This window comes from Pipistrellus hanaki (assembly GCF_964339955.1).
Source record: "Pipistrellus hanaki genome assembly, chromosome: 3".
Lineage (NCBI taxonomy): Eukaryota > Metazoa > Chordata > Mammalia > Chiroptera > Vespertilionidae > Pipistrellus > Pipistrellus hanaki.
The window spans coordinates 182,742,928-182,763,266 of NC_140505.1; the positions used below are offsets into that span (position 1 = coordinate 182,742,928).

At 49.6% G+C, this 20,339-nt stretch overlaps 3 protein-coding genes and 1 pseudogene across 16 annotated transcripts in view; all 4 read right to left on the minus strand.

The window, feature by feature from the left end:
* Positions 1 to 20,339, minus strand: part of LOC311618983 (apolipoprotein L3-like) — a 49,287-nt gene that overhangs the window by 21,030 nt on the left and 7,918 nt on the right. The gene's annotated exons all lie outside the window — the stretch shown is intronic.
* On the minus strand, positions 100 to 12,205 carry LOC311618991 (apolipoprotein L3-like). 2 transcript variants are annotated; one of them, XM_084876864.1, is made up of 6 exons: positions 11,778 to 12,205; positions 8,034 to 8,114; positions 6,157 to 6,198; positions 5,866 to 5,974; positions 2,804 to 2,924; positions 100 to 1,545 (listed from the first exon to the last, which is right to left on the minus strand). In XM_084876864.1, exons 4-6 carry the CDS (start codon positions 5,894 to 5,896, stop codon positions 711 to 713), a joined length of 987 nt encoding a protein of 328 aa, XP_084732990.1. In that variant the 5' UTR covers positions 5,897 to 5,974; positions 6,157 to 6,198; positions 8,034 to 8,114; positions 11,778 to 12,205; the 3' UTR covers positions 100 to 710. The 2 variants fall into 2 exon arrangements, with proteins under 2 accessions (XP_084732990.1, XP_084732991.1); XM_084876865.1 differs by lacking the exon at positions 8,034 to 8,114.
* Positions 100 to 20,339, minus strand: part of LOC311618985 (apolipoprotein L2-like) — an 87,687-nt gene continuing 67,447 nt past the window's right edge. For 6 of the 12 annotated variants that reach the window (XM_084876841.1, XM_084876845.1, XM_084876839.1 and 3 more), the window contains 2 exons: positions 18,245 to 18,365; positions 15,873 to 17,015 (listed from right to left, as the gene is read on the minus strand). In XM_084876841.1, coding sequence (XP_084732967.1) covers positions 16,148 to 17,015; positions 18,245 to 18,365 — 989 coding nt within the window. In that variant the 3' untranslated portion in view covers positions 15,873 to 16,147. Of the gene's footprint in view, positions 591 to 15,872; positions 17,016 to 18,244; positions 18,366 to 20,339 lie in introns of those variants that run through there. The other 6 variants (XM_084876838.1, XM_084876842.1, XM_084876844.1 and 3 more) reach the window with 4 other exon arrangements.
* On the minus strand, positions 18,973 to 20,297 carry LOC311618993 (sorting nexin-7-like; annotated as a pseudogene). The gene is made up of 2 exons: positions 19,589 to 20,297; positions 18,973 to 19,367 (listed from the first exon to the last, which is right to left on the minus strand). The product of its transcript is annotated as a sorting nexin-7-like (transcript).

Consider the following 20,339-nt stretch of genomic DNA (forward strand, 5'->3'; position numbering starts at 1 on the left):
TCACCACCACCACCACCACCACCACCATCATCATCATCATCAAGAAGTCACGGCCTATAGTGCATAACATTGTAATAACTACGAATGATGCCATATGTCTGCCAGACTTAGCGGGTGATAACTTTATAATCAGTTTATTGTCACCTAAACTAATACAATATTCTATGTGAATTATAATTGAAGGATTAAAAAATAAAAACGTTTTTTATGTCTAAAAGATGTGCTGCTGGAAGACAAAGGCGAGCTGGGACTGGAAAGCAGGGCGAGAGATCAGGATGGGGGAGGGACGTGGTTCCTGCTGGGAGGGTGAACCCTGGGTAGGGCCAGTCCAGGAGCCACTGTAACTCCTATATCCCAACAACTCAAACTCTTTCCCCTTCTTCCATTGTCAACTCTTCAGTAGTTCCAGCCTTCTTGGTGCTTATTCCTCCACTTCTCTTTCTTTATTCATGACGCCCTGTCCTCTTTAGTCAAAGTACAGTTCCTCCCATCTCCCCTCCCCCTCCCCCCATCCCTGTCTTCCCTGATTTCAGGTCCAGGTTCCTTCCTTCCCTTTGACCCACCTGCCATCTGCATGAACCCCTCCTCCGCTGTGCTCAACACCTTCCCATGCAGTTCCATCCATTTTATCTCAAAGGCTTTTCCCCTCTAACAATGTCAAGTCCATGCTTTTCTCTCCCACACACCCTGTTCCCTGCACCGGCAGGGGATCATGGAGTCAGGTCCTCCTGTAGACTTTCATGAATGAGGGTGAGTTGCTTCAACCTCTTCTCCAGCTCCTCGGCCTGCTGCCTCAACTCTCCCGCCGACTGAGCCTTTGCCCCCTTATGTAAGTGTATTGAATTTTTCACCAGGTCCACTACATCCACTATAAGGAATACAGCTGCCGTGGCTGCACCAAAGACCCTGGCTCCTTTGCCAAGAGCTTTCATCGCCTGGAGGCCGGATTGAGCAAAGACTGCCCCCATGCGCTTAAAGCCCGAGACCTTATCTAGATTGATGGAATTGGATTCCTCTGCATTGAGGACATCAGCTTTCTTCAGAATGCATTCCAGTTGTAAAAAGCACCTCTGTGCTAAGGAAGCAATTTTGGGTGTGTTGCAACTTAGAACCTCCTTGACCACCTTCTCTGTGTCACTGCCAGTTGACAGGAGGCGGCTGGCTTCGGCTTTTGCTGACCCATTCTTTGAGACTTCCAGGATGTCGGCAGTCACACCAGTCACAGCAGCTGCTGCCCCCAGTGCCAACCCAGCTGCAGTAATTGCCAGACTAGCCCCTGCTGTGAAAGGTGCCAGACACACGCCAATGATGCTCAGAACGCCAGACACAGTGCCGGTGGATGCGGCCGCCACCTGGGTGATGGTGCAGTCCCTGTGCACCTTGTCAACCTCAACAGCAAGTCCATAGAGCTTCATTATGCATCCCTCAAGGTCCTGTTTGACCTGAGAAAGCTCCTTCATAAACGTTTCCCTATTCTCCTTGTCTTCCATGGCCATGAATATTTTAAGCTGGCTCAAGTCTTCATAGAGTGCATCTGCCTCATCCCTGCAATCACAAAGGACAGGGGATTAACCACAGCACGTATATGAATTGCTAAAGCTGAGAACGCCTACTGGATGACCTGGTGCAGGAAGCCCTGTCCTCTATGGTGGGGACATGTGCATCTACTCAGAATCCCTCAGATCACACCACTTTGACAGGCCCCACTCTAACCAGAAGCGGTCACTGAGCCACGTTGAATTCCCTCTGGTCAGCATTTTTCCATGGAGAAGAGAAGAGGGTCCCACAGGGAGGTCAGGAGCCCTTCATCTCACAGACAGGGTTGGAGCACATGATCACCCAGGGCCCTCTCCCCCCAGCAAAGAGGGGATCAAATCAGGGAAAGAAGAAATGTGCCCCCCGCCCCTGCACAGCTCTCTACTAGGCCCCTGGCTTCCTCAGTACTGTGTCCAGGTGCCTCAGCTGCCTCACTCTAGTCCAGCCCCGCTGTCAAGCCTTCCTGCCAGTCCTCCCACCTGGATCACCCTTGCTCCATCCAGAACCTGGACTCTGACCCTGCTCCAGGCATCTCTGGGCCTCCAGACAGGATGACTGCACTTGTTTCCTCAGCCTTGACCCTGCAGTTCATCCCTGGGCCTTCACCAGAGTCCTATCAAATGGACTTGCTATTTCATTGATTAGGGAGATGACAGAAGCCCAGAGCCCCAGAGCCGGGCAGAGATATAGTCAGGATTCCACCCAAAATGATGCAACCTCAGTACAGCTCTCTGCCTTCCAGGCCAGCAGGACCCTGCAGAGCTTGTGCAATCCCTTTCTTAGGAAGAGCAGGCTCTCTAGCCACAATCCCCAGGGACACAAACTGTGCCAGCATTTTCTGGCTTGTCCCATAGGAAGTCTTGCGAGGCCCTCACATCCAATAAGAAGATGCTTGGGGCCTGTCTATTCCCAGCAACTTTTCTGAAGCTCATGTGAACTGCCCACCAACCATGTGTCAGTGATTAGGCTAAACAGTTTACCTTCATGATCTCATTCTCCTCACAATGGAATAAAGCAGATGAATAAGAGAGAGTGGTTAAGTAACATGGCCAAGGTCTCATAACCTTCCCTCTGCAGGTCTCATCTCTTCTCAACCTGGGGCCCTTCTCTGCCAACAAATGATAGGAAGGAAATGTTGCTCATGGTCTGTTGAGAAGGAACTTGTTTAATCCCAAGCACAGGATCCTGCCTGGAGGAGGGTGCCTGTCAGAGGAATCCTGATGCCGGGGAAATGGGGGTGACGATACAAATATCCCCTGGAGGTTACCTGGACAGCTTGGCTGCAGCCACAAATCTTTTCCAGGATCTATCACTCAGCAGGTGTTGCAGTTTCTCTTTGTTCCATGGGTCCTTTAAATACTCAATGGCATCAATTAATTCTCTGCGCTCTAGATGGAATGCAAAAACAATGAGGTTAGAATGTAATGGGTAGAATGGAAATAGAATTGAGTATCTAAACTAATGAAATGCTAATATGCAAATTGACCATCACTCCATTACAAATATTGCAGCACCTATAGCATCCCAGGTCCAGGCTTCAGAGGTAGTGAGGGGGTCCGGCCAGGCAACATGCCTCCACCCAAGTGGACAAAATGCCGGATTAGGGCATGTTCCTGGCAACTGCTTCGGGGCTCAGAGCACACATCCACCCCAGCAGGCAGAACCCTGTGGCTCTCTGCATGTGAGCTGCAGAGAAAACACCTTTCTGACCGCTCATTAGCTAAGTTCTTTGTATACTGCCACTTGCACTATTCTTGGTAAATTGAATAATGAGAATCCAAAAAAGTGATCTAGGTTTTTCCCCACACTCCTCGAAGACAAAAACTAAGGTCCGCTGCTTGTGGGGCTAAAAAATATCATATTCTGTCCTAGCTGGTTTGTCTCACTGGATAGTGTTTTGGCCTGCTGACCACAGGATCTGGGTTTGATTCTGATCAAGGGCATGTACCTAGTTTGTGGGCTCCTCCCTGGCCAGGGCCCCGGTCAGGGCTCATGCAGGAGGCAAAGAATGGAAGTGTCCCTCTCACATTGAGGTTTCTCTCTGTCTTTTCCTGCCTTCCAAGCTCTCTAAAAATTAATGGAAACATATGCTCAGGTGAGAATTAGAAAGAAAGAAAGAAAAAAAGATAGAAAAAAATGTCAGATCCTATGAAAGAGACACCTTGAAAATGCCTAAGGAAAGTTGTAATTTTTTTGTGGTGAAAGAACTGGAGTCCACATTGAAGAAAACACCATGGCAGATGTGGTGGCTGGCAGTGGCTGCAGCAGTGGAGGGATGGTGGTGGCTCCTTCCCCTGATCAGCCTTGTCTCCTCCTGCAGAGGGAGTCAAGACTGTGGCTTAGGCCCTCTCCTCATAGGAAGCGGGCCTAAGCCATCAGTAGGACATCCTCTGAGGGCTCCCAGTCTGTGAGAGGAGGCAGGCTGGGCTGAGGGACCCACCCCTCAAGTGCATAAATTTTGTTCACTGAGTCTCTAGTAAACAAGGTGGTTAAGTGTTTATCTTCCTGAGCAGCTGTTACCTGAGGAATATTTTTTCTTTTTTAAATCTGGGGAATGTTTGTTGAGTTACCTGGTATTATGGAATGAACTGTTCACCCCCCAATTTATATATTGCTGGCCTGACACCCCATGTGACTGTACTTACTTATTTATTTTTTAAATATATTTTTGTTGCTTTTTAGAGAGAGAGGAAGGGAGAAGTATAGAGATGGAAACATCGATAAGAAAGGAACATCAATCAGTTGCTCCTGGCTGCGTATTCCTGGAGGTTGGGCTCCAATCCAGGCATATGTACCAACTGGGAATTCATGAGTTAACACTCAACCACAGAATCACAATAGCCAGGCCCCATGTGACTGTATATTACAATTAAGGTTAAATGAGGCCATAAGTGTGATACCTAATGCAATATGAATGGTATCCTTATAAGAAGACTGTGAGACACCAATTCTCTCAATTGTGAGACATCAAATCTTCTTAAAAATGTGTGACTCTCAGGGATTTGGAGACTCTGCAAATGCACATACGGGACTGGGGACTGGTGTATGTTTTGTGTGTTCAAAGACAGGATGTAAATGTGTTTCCTGTCATATACACACAAGACATATTCTATTTCATAGACAAAGAAAGTGAAACTCAGACAGGAAAAAGAAGGCCCAAGCCAAGAAGCAGAAAGCTCACAGGTGGAATCGAAGGTCAACCACCAGCCATTTCCTGACATTTGTTTGTAGCCTCCTTAGGTTTCAAAAATTCATGCGATTCGTGCATTCAACCCTATAGTGCCCCTTGGGGATATTTTCAAAATTTGAAAATAATGTTTCAGATCACACACCATTGATGGAATAAACCTACCAGGCAAAGAGGATGCTTCCTGCTACTCGCAGATGCTCCAGGGTGGGGAGTAGAGGAGCTGTCTTCAGGTAGATGGGGCTTGGGCCCTCAGCTCGAATCCTAGGATCAATCAGTACCACCTCTCCCCCTCCAGGCTGGGCTCAGGGTCCACAGCTCCCCGGGCACCTCTGACTCCACCCTCACCCACTTCTTAAACAAGTGGTCATCCTGTTTATCCTCAGGAAACCACCAGCTTCAGTCTTCCTTCAGGGACCCCCGAGCCTGCTCAGGAGCTATAGGCTTCTGAACTGTCTGCTTCCCCCTTATGCTGTAACAGAAACAAGTTTTATCCCCTCCTAGGAGTTGATGTGGTTGCCTAGAAAATGCAGTGTTGATTTTGGTGGTGGAGGGGTGGTTTTTCCTTTTCTTGCTTCACCCACTGAGGGAGAAAGTAAACCTGGGCTTAGATGGAGGGAACCCAGAGCACTACATCTGTGTATTTGTTGGCTAGCATGTGGGTTGGTGTGGGAAATAACAAAGCAGGCCTGTGTAGGGGTATATGAGATCATCAGAAGTTCCTGCCTGACAGTCACACCTAGCACACAGGTGTTTATAATTGGAAGCACAGGTCAGGGACCCAGCACAGCTGTGGGAGGTGGCAGTGCTTTCGAAGGGGAAGTTTCCACCTGGAACTAGCAGGTTTCAGGTACAGGGAACAAGAGATTCCCACCTCCCATGGGCTGTCCTGGCCTCATTGGAGTCATTGCATGAGTTGCAGAAGATTGGAGGATATGAGCAGCTTGAAGAGAGAGATAGAAGGAGATCCCCATGTACACTTCTAGTTGAGGGGACCCTCTTTGACCCTCTTGGTGATTTGAGGACACTCATCAATCCCCTTTGAGTTTCTTGATTCCTGTGTAGCTTAACCCATATTGGAGATGCTTCCCTCAATTCTAGATCATGAGCAGGAACCAGCTAGAGAGGAAGAAGCTGACTACCTGGGCAGTTTCCGTAAACTTTTGAGGCCATGGTGTCAGCAGTGGGATTTCAGAGTTTCCCCTTCGGCTCACCAGTCTGTGTTCAGCTGGAAGGAGGTGTTGCTTCACCCTTGGGGAAGAGAAAACAAATTGTGGGGTGCAAGGTGAGCCAGCTGTGCAACAGTGAGCAGCGAGGGGCTCCTTTTCTGGTTTTTCTTTCAGGGAAGGCCTCAGATGCCAAGAAGGACTCAATCCACTGTGTTTCCCTGTCTGCCTGGCTCTGCCAGCTGCTAGTTTAGAGAAGGTACTCACCTCACTCCAGCCCACAGCAAGCCAAGGGACAGTCTCTTTGTCCTGTGGAAGCACAAGGAGAAGAGCATCAGACAAGAAAACAGATAGGTGAGGAGAATAAAACCAGACAAGAAAGATGGGAAGGAGAGATGTGGAGGAATGCTTTGGAAATGACTTGAGGTTGGGGACCTCTGGCTTACTAATCACTACAGCTGATATTGATGGTGTGTCTACCACAGGCTCCTTACTTGTTCCCTCAGCAAGTATTCTCACACATTCCACGTGGTGGCCCCCATTGTGGCTCCCATTGGAACGTGTAGAAAACCACCACAAGTGTAGGTTTTCACCTAAACTGGGGTTAGCCCAAGTGCCACAGTAGTGCTAAAGCTAGGACTCCAACCCAAGTCTTCCTGATCCCAGTTCCCTGTTTGTTAGGACCACGCTCTACTCCCCTTTACATACAAAACCGCTTATTGATGTGTCTGTGCTGATTGGAAATGATGCTTCTCATTCCCAAACGCTGTCTTGAACCCTGTGTCCAGTCTCTGTGTTGATAAATTCCTGAGGCTATGTCCTCCCAAGCCTGCACCCTTCTTGCTTCTGCAAGACCCTCATGGCCTAAGGCCCTGAGGTCCTGCAGTCCCGGCCCCAGCCCTGCAGCCCTGCTGTGGGCTGCCTAGCCCTCCTGGCGCTGCCGGGTCCTCTCTGCTGCCCACGCCCACCGCTGGATGTTGGCTTGTTTCCAGTTCTTTATGAAAATAGTGCAGAGACAATCCTCGGGCATAGAAGCTCGTCTGCATTGAAGATCATTTCCTTTAAGATTAATAAATAGAATGACCGGGACAGAGCGTATCACCATATAAAAATTTCTTTATGCCTAGAGCCACACTCAAATGCAAATAAATTGCAACAATTTACATTTAAGCTCATAGGACATGAGGTGCCTATCTTTTCCATCTTCCAATTCATCGTACTTTTTAAAAGCCTACATACACATCATTGTTTTTAAAATTCTTTTATTAGGCTAAAAATAAACAACATATCATTTACCACCTTAACCATTTTTAAGGGTACAGTTCAATAGTGTTAAATTATATTTGTACTGGTGTGCAACCAGTCTCCAGAACTCTCTTCATCTTGTAAAACAGAACTCAGTACCCACTAAACAATACCTCCCCATTCCCGTGTGGGCGCACAACATTGTGGGTGTTGGCATAGAGAAGGCTCTTATTCACTTACCGAGCCCCAACTTTTTGGCATCCCACCACACCCCAACTTCCACCTACTCTACGACCTCCATATCCCCTCACATCAACCTCCTCTTCTCCCTCCATATTCCCCAACATCCAAATGCTCTGCCTCCACCTCATCCCCCTCATCCCCCTCATCCACCTCTTCTACCTCCTCCACACCCCTCACATCCACTTTCTCTGCCTCTTCCACATGTCTCTCACATCCACCTCCTCTACCTCCTCCACATCCTCTTTGTCCACCTCCTCTACCTCCTTTACATCCCCTCACATCCACCTCTTCTGCCTCCTCCACATTCTCTGACATCCCCCTCACAACCCCTTTGTTTCGGGGTCACTGACTCCTGTACCAGGGAGTCCAGGTCTCAGCTAACCTAGAGGAAGGATGTGAAGTCACCTGAGCAGTGTCCGCCTTCCTCTACACAGTTTAGGGGTACTGGGTAGGGAGGAACCTCACATAAAACTGGGTTCCAATCCGGGCTGTGTCACTGCTTACATCTGCCTTTGGGCCCATTACCACCACCACTACTCCCCCCCCCCCCCCCCCCCCGCTTATGGATTCCTCACCTACACAATAGTGACAATATCCCTGTCTTAGAAAGTGTGAGGATGAGAAGATAGGGAAGCGCTCCTACCCTCCCAACTTACCAAGAATCTCCCTCTGCCTGTAGCTGTGCGGAATCCCTTTGTTGCTCTGTCTGCACAAAACCAGCCACCCTGGCGCCAAGGCTCCAGGAAATCAAAAATGAAAGTAAATTCCAATTTCTGGGAAGCTCAGGGTCAACACATTGTCAAATATTCACCCCCCACCACAGGCCAGCCCCGCCCTGCCTGCTGATGTCTTAGAGCAGGGGTTCTCAACTTGAGGGTCACGACCTCTTAGGAGGTCCAATGACCCTTTCACAGGGGTTACCTAAGACCATCAGAAAACACAGATATTTACATTACCATTCATAATATTATGGAAATTGCAGTTATAAAGTAACAATGAAAATAATTTTATGGTTGGGGGTCACCACATCAGGAGGAATTATATTAAAGAGTCGTGGCATTATGAAGGTTGAGAACCACTGCCTTAGAGCAACCCCAGGTCTGAACTCCCAGGTCCTTCAACGCTCAGCCCATCCTTAGTCCCTCAGTTTTCCAGGAGGAAAACCTGACCCAGACACACAGGGGGATCCTGGAAAAATGTCTCCCTCCATCCATGGGCTTGTCCCCAGAACCCTCCTCTCTCATCCTCCCACTCGCCCCCCAAAACCCCCTCAGTCACCCTCTGTCCCAGCGATGGGCACCGCCCTGAGCACAGCAGAGGCTCACTGCCTCCTTGCATTGCCTTGGTCCCTGCTCCTATTGCAGGCGCCGCCCAGGCAGTTTCCAAACATTTGCTTTTGTAGGTCCTTCTGCCAGGAGCACCCGCTTCTCTCACCTGGAACAACATGCTCCTCCTTCAAAGCCCAACTCTGGGATCACCTCCTCTGAGAAGCTCTCCGGATTTCCCCCTCCCGGAAACTACTGTCTTTTGCAGGCTCTGCTCCCCTGGCACCTGGGGGAGGCCCAGGGCCACTGTGTCCATGTCTCTCCTGACCCTTTAGAGCAGGCCTCTCTAAACCTGTCCCTGATGGCAGGATCACTGCCTCAAAATTTCAGCCAGCTCTCCCAGGAGACCAACCCAGGTGTTCATGCCATTGTGGGAGCACCAGTTTGTGGGCATTGTCAGAGATAAGCAGTCTTCCTTCTTCGGCCCCTTTCCTATGACTGCAGATCTCTCTATATAGAAAGCCCAGTGTCACAGTCACACAGAAAATTCTGAAAATGGAAGGGACGCAAGGTTAGTGTGTGCCAGGCTTCGTGCGGGCACCTCCCAGGGCTTTCCTACTTCATCCTCACAGGGGGACTAGGCACCACCACCTGGATTTCACAGATCAAGAAACAGGAGGGAAATGGCTCCACCAGTTGGTGGAGCAGCTGATGGGCTTTTCCTCTCTACCCGCCTCTAACACCCCTACAACCCATTCCCAGCAAGGCTGGGCATGGACCCCAGAGGCCAACGTGGCCCTTCCATGAGGCCTGCTCATTACAAACAAATGTCCATGGCCACCTTCCCCACTTTTCAGGGGGGCGGCAGAGTGATGAGGGTATTGCATGAGACCACACACCAGGCCTTCACATACTCCCCCAGCAAAGGCCTGGCTTCAGAGAAGAGGAAGCCAAGTTAAGGGGAGAAGTGGGCCTTGCCCCAGGCAGCTCAGGGGAGGGGCCAAGACTCAGAGCCATTGTCTCCAGGTTGACCTCTGGAGGTGGTTACATTTATTTTTGTCTTGTTTTTCCAGGAACCGGCCTTCCTCCTGGTTCCTCTCCCTTCCTCTAGCCTGGCTGCCTCTGGACACCCCCACATCCTGCAAGGCACAGAGTCATGCCAGACCCACAGTGGCGGAGTCCCGTTGTCCAAAGAATCCTCTGATAAGAACACAGAAAGGACCCCAGACAGATGTCTGTGGCCTCGGTAAACATGGTCTCCTGGCAGAACAACTGGAAAGGGGGTGGGGGAGCCTTACAAAGCCACATGAGGTGAGGTGGGTGCCTCTTGTCATGAGCTGAGATCACCCCACTTAGGGACCGTAACGACCCAGAGACTATTCTGTAGGGTTCAGCTGGATCCCCGACATCACAAGCAAGGTCACCTGGGATGACAATGGCTCAGACATGGGGTCTTGGACAAATTCTTGGTCAATAAGCCATCTCAGCCCAGTGTGAGGACAATCCCCACTCAGGGGGCAAGGAGCCCCAAAAGGCACAGGGACAGGGGTCTGGCATGTGTCACCAGCAGCACCTCATGGAGGCTGGAGGAGTCACAGCTGGAGGCACTCAGCCAGCACCCTCACCCCAGCGTGGCCCACTCTCTCCAACACATGGCGAGGGGAGCTTGGCTCAGACAGGCTGGACATCAGGAGTTTCATGCACAGAACAGGGCCCTATCTCCCTGTCCTGGTCCTGTTTATATGGCAGTGGGTGGGCAGGGAACACGGAACCCAGGGGACTGGTGCCTTCATCAGAGTGGCTCGCCCACAGCACCTAGGGCTGCAGAGCACATGGCACTGCTCTCCATGCCAACAGCACTAGCAGACCTCATGTGAGGTGGCCACTGGCCTTAGTCCCTCATTGTCAGATTGCCAGCATCATCCATATTATACCAAAGCTGGGCACTCGCTCCCTGCACCCCACAGGCCCTGGGGAGGCAGTGCTTCATGCGTGTAACCAGGTGAGAGGCATGAGACACTCGTGAAGCTCCCTTGTGAATGGCAAAGCTCTTGAGAATGTGTTCCAGGCGTTGCTCATCTTCTCCCCAGGGGCAGACAAGGACTGGACACTCAACACTAGTAGATCGAGCCTCAGCCTGGAGACCGAAGGGTCCCGGGTTTGATTTCAGTCAAGTGCACATGCCTGGGTTGGGGCTCCTCCTAGGGGGTGTGCAATAGGCAGCTGATCAATGATTCTCTCTGATTAATGTTTCTATCTCTCTCTCCCTCTCCCTACCCTTCTGAAATCAATAACAATATGTATTTACTAGTGGCACGGTGCACAACATTCATTCATGGGGGCAGGTGTTCCTCAGCCCGGCCTGCACCCTCTCCACTCTAGGACCCCTGGAAAGATGTCCTACTGCCAGTTTACAGGGATCAGGCCTAAACCAGCAGTCAGACATCCCTCTCACAATGCAGGACTGCTGGCTCCAGCCGCTCACCTGCCTGCCTGATTGCCCTAATCACTCTGCCTGCCAGCCTGCTCTCCCCCAACTGCTGCCCATGCCAGCCTGCTCATCCCAATAGCTTCCCCCTACCCCTCATTACTGGCCTGCCCCTTTCTCACAGGAGTCCTGGCAGGGGAAGCCGAGTGGCAACATTACAGTTCCATCAGTGTCCTTTCAGAGTGGCCCTCCCTCCCAGCCAGAATCCTGCAGGTGCAGGTCCTCTGCCCCAAACACTCTCACCCCCACTGTCCTCCCCATCCTTTCAACCCTTGGTTCCACCTCTTCAGGGAAGCCTTCCTTGACTCCTCACACTAAGTCGAGCCCCCTGATATAAGAGTTCTCTCCTTAATGTTGGTCTGGCAGGAAGTGATGGAGGATCCAGCAGAATAAGTACCTACTGGTCAAAGCATTTCCAAAGAGAAAACTTATTCTTCATGGGTCTTGTGAGAACTGGAACCTCCCCCGACAGGCTGCTCACACATCCTTGTGCTCCTCAGAGGGCGTATCAGACCATGGGCCCTAGTGAGGAAGCCTCGGTGTGTTTCCAGCTTGCCCCATTAAGGCCAGGGAGGTCAAGGTCACGCTGACCTGGGTGGCCTGGAAAGGAACCTTCTCCTTTGTTCTGTTTACCTTAGTTGACTCACCTTGCTCCTATCACGGAGAGCCGGGTTTCCTTATTGATGTGGGTCTGTTCCTCATTGTGGGCCTTGGAAGGCAAAGCCCATGAGTGCCATCCAGGAGGCAGTGTCCTTCAGTCCAGCTGCAAGGTATCATTCCCAAGTCAACCCTCAGTGAGCCTTGTCTCAGCTCTGCCCTAGGGGACACCAGGCTGCAACCGGTTACTTGTGGCTGGGTGGAGGCCTCCGGCTTTTGTGCAGAGTAATAGGAAGCAGGTGCTTGATAAGATTCGTATTCCAAAGGCTGTTCTGGCTCAGTGTGGAGAAGGGGCGGAGGCAGGAGCAGTGCCACAAGGATAAACACAGGATGACCATGTGGAAACTCTTGCAGTAGAGAAAATGTGAGGGTAGCTTGGAGAAAATTTGCTGTATCCTTGTCTACTTATAGATGACCCTCTCTCACCTCTGCAAACAAACCCTTTTCTTTTCTTTTTTAATTGCATTGCTTTTTTACAGAGAGGAAGGAGAGGGATTTAGAGTTTAGAAACATCAATGAGAGAGAAACATCGATCAGCTGCCTCCTGTACAGCCCCTACTGGGGATGAGTTTATAGCCAAGGTAAATGCCCTTGACTGGAATTGAACATGGGACCCTTCAGTGTACAGGCTGAAGCTCAATCCACTGAGCCAAAGCAGTCAGGGCAAATCCTTCTGATGTCTATCAACCTCATGTCCTACAGTTGATCCTGGGCCTCAGCTGCTGGGCAAGGAAACCAATTGAATTCAGCCCAAGACACCTGTGCAGAAGCTTCCCCGGTGTCTCAGCTGAGCTTCTGGGGGACCGAGGTCTCAGGGACTTGACTGGATGGGAGAGTGAAAGCCCACTGAGCGAGCAGGACAATGGAAGATTTGCTCCCTGAGTTCCTGGAGGACAGGCTCATGGGGAAGGGAAGCCAGGCACCCAGAGCCCAGAGGAGTCTACCAATACCCACCACAAAGGCTCATTCCATCTTACTGAACCGAAGTCTGCAGAACACAGGTGGGGAGAAACAGGGGCCTAGAATATCATCGTGTCCACACCACTTCCCCACTGATGGGGAGGCTGTGTCTCAGAACTGACTGGTAGATCGTCTTGACCTGCTGTGAGTATCTGTTTTCACTTCTCTCCCTCTCTCTCTGTCTTTTTTTTTTTTTACTTCCAAATCAACCACTGTTCTGAGAACATTTGCAGTTTCATTTTAATTTCACTGGTCTCTCAGAGCATCCTGGCCCCCACGAGCACCAGCAACTTTTCAAATGTTCCACCCACTCTGCTGTCATCACCACCCCCATCACAGCCCCATCATCATCATCATCATCATCATCATCATCATCATCAAGAAGTCACTGCTTATAGTTCATAACATTGTAATAACTATGAATGATGCCATATGTCTGCTAGACTTAGCAGGTGACCACTTTATAATCAGTTTATTGTACACCCAAACTAATACAATATTGTATGTCAATTATAATTGAAAAATTAAAAAATAAAAACATTTTTTATACCTACCTAAGATGTGCCGCTGGAAGACAAAGGTGAGCTGGGACTGGAATGCATGGCGAGAGATCAGGACCGGGGAGGGATGGGGTTCCTGCTAGAAGGGTGAACCCTGGGGAGGGCCAGTCCAGGAGCCACTGTAACTCCCGTATCCCAACAACTCAAACTCTTTCCCCTTCTTTTGCTGTCAACTTTTCAGTAGTTCTGGTCTTCTTGGTGCTTATTTCTCCATTTCTCTTTCTATATTCATGACCCCAATGTCTTTTTAAGTAAAAATAAAGCTCCCCAGGAGATCCAAGATAGCAGCTTAGGTAAACACACCTAAACTGCTGCCATGCACAACAATTTCAAAACTACAACTGAAAGACAAAACGTCTATGACCCAGAACATGGGAAAGCTGGCTGAGTGGAAGCTCTCCAACTAGACTGAAAGAGGAAAGAGCATTCAGGGCACAAGCACTGAAAACCTTAAGAAGGGAAGCGGGGGATGTGGGCGGGGGACGGGACGTGTGTTCTATGGGCTGGAGGCTGATCCTGGCTGGCAGAGGGCATTGCTTTTTTTTTTTTTTTTTACCGAAGAGAGACAAGTTCTCAATCTTTCTGAAATCCAGTTTCTGGAAAGAAGCTGAAATTTTTGCCATCGGGTCAGAAAGTGAGGGTGGCTTGTTTGCAGAGCTGTGCACAAGAATAATTGTTTGCTGTGCTGGGGCGCGAGATTCAGGGACTTGGTCAGAGAAGCAGAGATGGCTGATTGGCAGCCATTGCTATTTGCCATGCCCTAGCCTAGTGACACCCTGAGACTCCGCCCTGTGCTATCTACAAACACACCCAAGATCCAAGCAGCGGCTTTTTCACATGAATGGCCTTCTTTATTGCAGTTTAACCTAGCTAACTTGCAACCTGGTGCAGACAGCTCCAAAGCCTCCAAGCTCCACGCAGGGAGGAGAGGACTGTGGTTCTTGCTGTAGCTCCTGCAGAGTGGCCTCAGACAGTAGCTGAACTGCACCCCATTGGAGATCCAGAAGCCAGTGTACCTAGTGGTCAGTGTGAGACACGATTTCAACTTCTCACATCCATAAGTGACACATTTGGGAGACAGACTCCATGAGCACCAAAGCTCCACTGCAACAAGGCCTACACAATAAGCATGTCTCCAGAGCAGCAGTTCTTCATGATAGACACAGTGGGTCCTCACAGTCAATTGACCTGGAGGTCAATTCCTCCCAGTGTACCAACAGCAATGAAGGCTTAACTACACCAAGACTGCACTTATCCCACAAATGGGTATTTCAAGAGCAACCACCTCGGGTGATTGGCGAAGCTGCGCTACTGGCCCCTATAGGTCATCTACCACACAAAGCCACTCCATCAACACAGGGAGGCAACCAAAATGCAGAGACACAGAAGCATGCCACGAATGGGAGAGATGGAGGAAAACAAACTACTGGACAAAACAGAGTTCAGAATCACATTTATAAGGTTACTCAGGAATCTTCTAAAAACCGCCAAGAAACTTGAAGACATCTTCAAGAACCTTAATGAGAATACGAAAAAAATGAAAAGGGACAAGTCAGAAATTAAGCATACACTGTCTGAAATAAAAAATATACAGAAACTCAACTGTAGATCAACATACTCCAAGAGTCAAAGCAAAGATCTGGAATATGAGGAAACAAATAACACACAACCATAGAGGTAGAAAGAATGAAGAATCCAAAAGTGTGATGAGAGTGTAAGGAGCTCTAGGAAGGGTTTAAGCATACCAATATTCATATTTGGGGGGGGGTGGGCACCAGAAGAAGAGAGAGAGCAGGAAAATAAAGGCCTATTGAAAGAAATAATGACAGAAAACTTTCCCTACCTGGTGAAAGAAATAGACTTAAAAGTTCTTGAAGTGCACAGAACCCCATACAAGAGGAATCCAAAGAGGACCACACCAAGACACATCTTAATTAAAATGCCAAGGCAAAAGATAAAGAGAGAATATTACCAGCAGCAAGAGAGAAACAGTTAGTTACCTACAAGGGAGTACCAATATGACTGTCAGCTGATTTCTCAACAGAAACTATGCAAGCCAGAAGGGAGTGGCAAGAAATATTCAAAGTGATCAACAGCAAGAACCCACAACCAAGATTACTTTACTCAGCAAAGCTATCATTCAGAATTGAAGGTCAGTTAAACAGACAAGAAAAAGCTAAAGGAGTTCATCACCACCAAACCAGGATGACATGAAATGCTGAAGGGTATTCTTAAAGAAGAGGAAGAAGAACAAAAAGGTAAAGGTAAAAACTAGGAACAACAAAAAGTCATAAAATACATACCTACCAACAAGTGAATCTAAAAATCAAGTGAATAAAAAATCTGAAGAACAGAATGGACTGGTGAATATAATAGAATCAGGGACATAGAAGGAGAGTAGATTGACAATTCTAGGGGGGAAGGAGGTCTGAGGGGTGTGGGAAGAGATTGGACAAAAATCTTACACCTATGGATGAAGACAGTGGCAGGGGGTAAGGGCATGGGGTGGGGTGGGGAATCAGGTGGAGGGGAGCTATGGGGGGGGCAGGAACACCTGTAATAATCTGAACAATAAAGATTTATTATATAACAAAATAAAAATAAATTTAAAAAGCTCCACATATCCCCCCAACTCTCATGTCCCCTCTCCTCCCTGATTTCAGGTCCAGGTTCCTTCCTTCTCTTTGACCCACCTGCCATCTGCATGAACCCCTCCTCCGCTGTGCTCAACACCTTCCCATGCAGTTCCATCCATTTTATCTCAACGGCTTTTCCCCTCTAACAATGTCAAGTCCACGCCTGTGTCTCCCACACACCCTGCTCCGTGCACCATCAGGGAATCATGGAGTCAGGTTCTCCTGTAGACTTTCGTGAACGAGGGTGAGTTGTTCCAGCTTCTCCAGCTCCTGGGCCTGCTGCCTCAACTCTCTCGCCGACTTAGCCTTAGCGCCCTTATGTAAGTGCTTTGACTTTTTCACCAGGTTCCATACCTCCATGAGAAGGACTACACCTGCCATGGTTGCACCAAAGACCCTGGCTCCTTTGTTCATGGCCAGAACAGTGCCTCCAAAAGCTTCCTGCAGCTGCTTGCTGCTTCGGGCTGAGACTGCCCCCGAGCACATGAATTGTGAAGCCTTGGCTGCTAATTGAGGATTGGATTTGGCCAACTGGAAGGCCCTGGCATTCTTCACAACGCCTTGCAGGTATTGGAAGCACTTCCGTGCTAAGGAAGCAATTTCGGGCGTGCTGCGACTTACAACATTCACAACCACCTTCTTTGTGTCGCTGCGACACGAGGCACCTGGTTTGGCTTTTGCTGACGCATCCTTTGAGATATCCATGATGCTGGCAGTCACACCGGTCACAGCAGCTGCTAGGCCCAGTCCCATCCCAGTTGCCAAAAGCACCAGACTAGCTCCAGCTGTCACAGGTGCCAGACACAGGCCAGTGATGGTCAGAATGCTAGATGTAGCGCCGGTGGAAGAGGCCGCCACTTTGGAGATGGTGCAGTCCCTGTGCACCTTGTCAACCTCATCAGCAAGTGCGTAGAGCTTTCCTATGCATTCCTCAAGGTCCTGTTTGACCTGAGGAAACTCCTTCATAAAGCTCTCTTCATGCAGTTGGTCTGCTGAGGGCATGTCTTTGTCCTCCACGGCCATGAGTGCTTCCAGCTGGCTCAAGTCTGCAAAGATTGCATCTGCCTCATCCCTGCAATCAGGAAGGACAGAGGATTAACCATGGCAGGTACATAAATTGCTAAAGCTGAGACCCCTGATTGGATGACCTGGTGCAGGAAGCCCTGTCCTCTATGGTGGGAACATATGCATATACTCAGAATCCCTCAGATCACAACACTTTGACAGCCCCCATTCTGACCAGAAGCGGTCACTAAGCCACACTGCCTTCCCTCTGGTCAGTGTTACTCCATGGAGAAAAGAAGAGGGTCTCACAGGGAGTTCGGGAGCCCTATAGCTCACAGACAGGGTTGGAGCACATGATCGCCCAGGGCCCTCTGCCCCCAGGAGAGAAGGGATCAAATCAGGGAAGAAGAAATGTGCCTCCCCAAGGCCCATGGCCTCCTCAGTGCTGTGTCCAGGTGCCTCAGCTGCCTAGTCCAGCCCCGCTGCCAAGCTTCCTTCCAGTCCTCCCACCTGGAATACCCTTGCTCCATCCAGACCCTGAACTGTGATCCTGCTCCAGGCCTCTCTGGGCATCCGGATAGGATGCCTGCAATTGCTTCCTCAGCCTTGACCCTGAAGTTCATCCCTAGGCCTTCTTCAGAGGCCTATTAGACAAACTTGCTATTCCATTGATGAGGGAGATGACAGAAGCACAGAGCCCCAGAGCCAGGCAGAGATACAAACAAGATTCCACCCAACATGGTGTAACCTCACTGCATCTCTCTGCCCTCCAGGCCAGCAGGACCCTGCAGAGTTTGTGCAATCCCTTTCTTAGGGACAGCAGGCTCTCTAGCCACAATCCCCAGGGACACAAACTGTGCCAGCATTTTCTGGCTTGTCCCACAGGATGTCTTGCGAGGCCCTCACATCAAACAAGAAGATGCTTGGGCCCTGTCTATTCCCAGCAACTTTTCTGAAGCTCATGTGAACTGCCCACCTACCATGTGTCAGTCATTAGGATAAGCAGTTAGAGGCATGATCTCATTCTCCTCACAATGGAATAGGACAGATGAATAAGACTGAGAGTGGTTAAGTAACCTGTTCAAGTCACTTAACCTTCACTTACAGGCCTCAACTCTTCTCAATCTGGGGCCTTTCGCTGCCAATGAATGATACCAAGGAAATGTTGCTCATGGACTGTTGAGAAGGAAGTTCTTCAGCCTCAGGCTCAGGATCCTGCCTGGAGGAGAATGCCTGCCAGAGGAATCTGTATGCAGGGAAGTTGGGGTGATGATACAGGCATCCCCTGGAGGTTACCTGGACAGCTTGGCCGCAGTCACAAATCTCTCCCAGGATCCATCCCTCAGCAGGCATTGCAGTTTCCCTTTGTCCCCCGGGTCCATTAAATACTCAATGGCATCAACAAAGTCTTTGTTCTCTAGGTGGAAAGAAAAAACCATGCGGTTGGAAGAAATTGTGGTAGAACATAAATGGTGCTGAGTATAAACAAGGAGGTTAAATGTTCATCTTCCTGAGCAGCTGTCACCGGGGGACTTTTTAAAAAATACATGGGGTGTTTTTGATGGAGTCACCTGGTGCTGCATGTTCCCCAAACTTTATATGGTGAAGCTCTGACCCCCCATGTGACTGTATTATTAAATTCAAGTTTCGAAAATGTTTTTATTGAGGAAGGGAGAAAGATAGAGAAATAGAAACATCGATGAGAGAGAATCATCTATTGACTGCTTCCTGAGGGTTCCCTACAGGACATGGAGCCCAAATCCTGGACATGGGCCCTGGCCAGGAAGCGAACCTGGGATCTCTTGGTTCGTGGGTGGTTGCGCAACCACCGAGCAAACCTGGCATGGTCCCCCGTGACTGTATTTTGTAATTAAGGTTAAATGAGGTCATAGGTGTAGGACCCTAATCTAATCTCTTTGGCATCTTTACTATTATTATTATTATTATTATTATTATTATTAATTTTGGGAGAAATTTTAGTGCCTTTGACTGAATGCTTCAAAGCAAGTGGTAATGGCGCTCTATGTTGCCAGGAAAAGTCTCAGATAACAAATGAGTCGAAGCCATCACATTGTGAAACGTGAAAGCTCACCAGGTCCGTGCCTGCCTTCTTGTAGGTCAAAGCTTCCACCTTGAATTCCAGTTCCGCTTGGAGGTGGTCTCTCCTTTGCATGACGCCCATGAGCATTTCACCTTAGAGCACGTTCTGGTGCACCGGGGAGCAGGGCCTCAGACAAGCCTCACAGAAGCCACTCGGTGGCCTGGAAGCACTGGTCCAGGCAGCTGGCGCCGCCGCACAGAGTGTTCACCAGGTCCTCTTCTGACTCTGACCACAGGGCATGAATGGGGCATATTCTTTCATTTCACCAAAATATTCGCGTTCCTCCTCATAAATTCTCTGAGATACCTTATCGATAAGGTGACCAGATCTTCCCACTCTTTGTGGGCAGTCCCGATTTTTAACAATTTTTCCCGCTTCCCTCGGCATTTTAAAAAAGTCCCGATTTTTTGAAAGAATCTTTCCAATCTTTCCAAAAATCGGGACTTTTTTAAAACGCAATGGGACGCTGGAAAAATTGTTAAGAATTGGGGCTGTCCCGCCAAAAGTGGGACGATCTGGTCACCTTATTTATCGATCACATTCATTTTCTGGCTAAAGGCTTCGATGAAGTCATTCATCTCCATGAACTCCTCGGGGTGGCTCCTCACTCCTCTCGTGGACAGGGCGACAGCTCGGACCGCCTGGCCCACCTTGCTCAGCAGCCCCTGCCCCTGCTTCCTGTGGGAGGACAGCTCCCCAACCTGTGCAGTAAGGAAGACTTCGAAGTCTTCACTGAATGTTCCAGTTGGATGGTGGGCAATCCGGTTCAAAAACTTATTGGAGGCCCTCCTGCTCGTCTGGGTGAAGTCGTCGTTAAAGCGCTCCACCATGCCTTTCTCCAAGGATTTCTCTGGCAGCAGAGGGATAATCAGAGGGGGGTAGGCTTCCTCCAGCTTTTCCTTTAGCCACAGGAAGTCCTGGTACGGCCTCCTGACTTCCATTTTGCTGGAGTCAAATTCCCCACTGATGTCTAGATGGCAAATCTGTAAGTGATGACAGTCTCGATAGTGGTGACATGGCTCTGTGGGTCGTTGACCGTGATGAAGAGATCTTTCAAGTCGGGCTCATCCTCAAACTTGACCTGGTTGATCATCGGCATCATCGGGCTTAAAGAGTTCATGTCCATTAGGGGGCATCCTTGCTGACCACATCCAGGGGGTCCTCGAATCAGCCCAGGGCCAGCTCCTCGCCCGGCAGCAGAGACCACGTCCCCAGCCAGGAGACCCGAGGAGCCTCAGGGAGCTCGCCCTCCATCCTGGGCATGCAAGCCTGCCCCGCTGCCCGCCCCGC

What these genes read in the sequence shown, in the direction of transcription:
- LOC311618991 (XM_084876865.1), bottom strand. Translation starts at nt 5,896, where the DNA reads ATGGCCTCAAAAGTTTACGGAAACTGCCCAG. An exon ending in AGTTTACGGAAACTGCCCAG is followed by an intron (nt 2,925 to 5,865) that starts GTAGTCAGCTTC and finishes CATTCCATCTAG; the next exon opens with AGCGCAGAGAATTAATTGAT. An exon ending in GCTGCAGCCAAGCTGTCCAG is followed by an intron (nt 1,546 to 2,803) that starts GTAACCTCCAGG and finishes TTGTGATTGCAG; the next exon opens with GGATGAGGCAGATGCACTCT.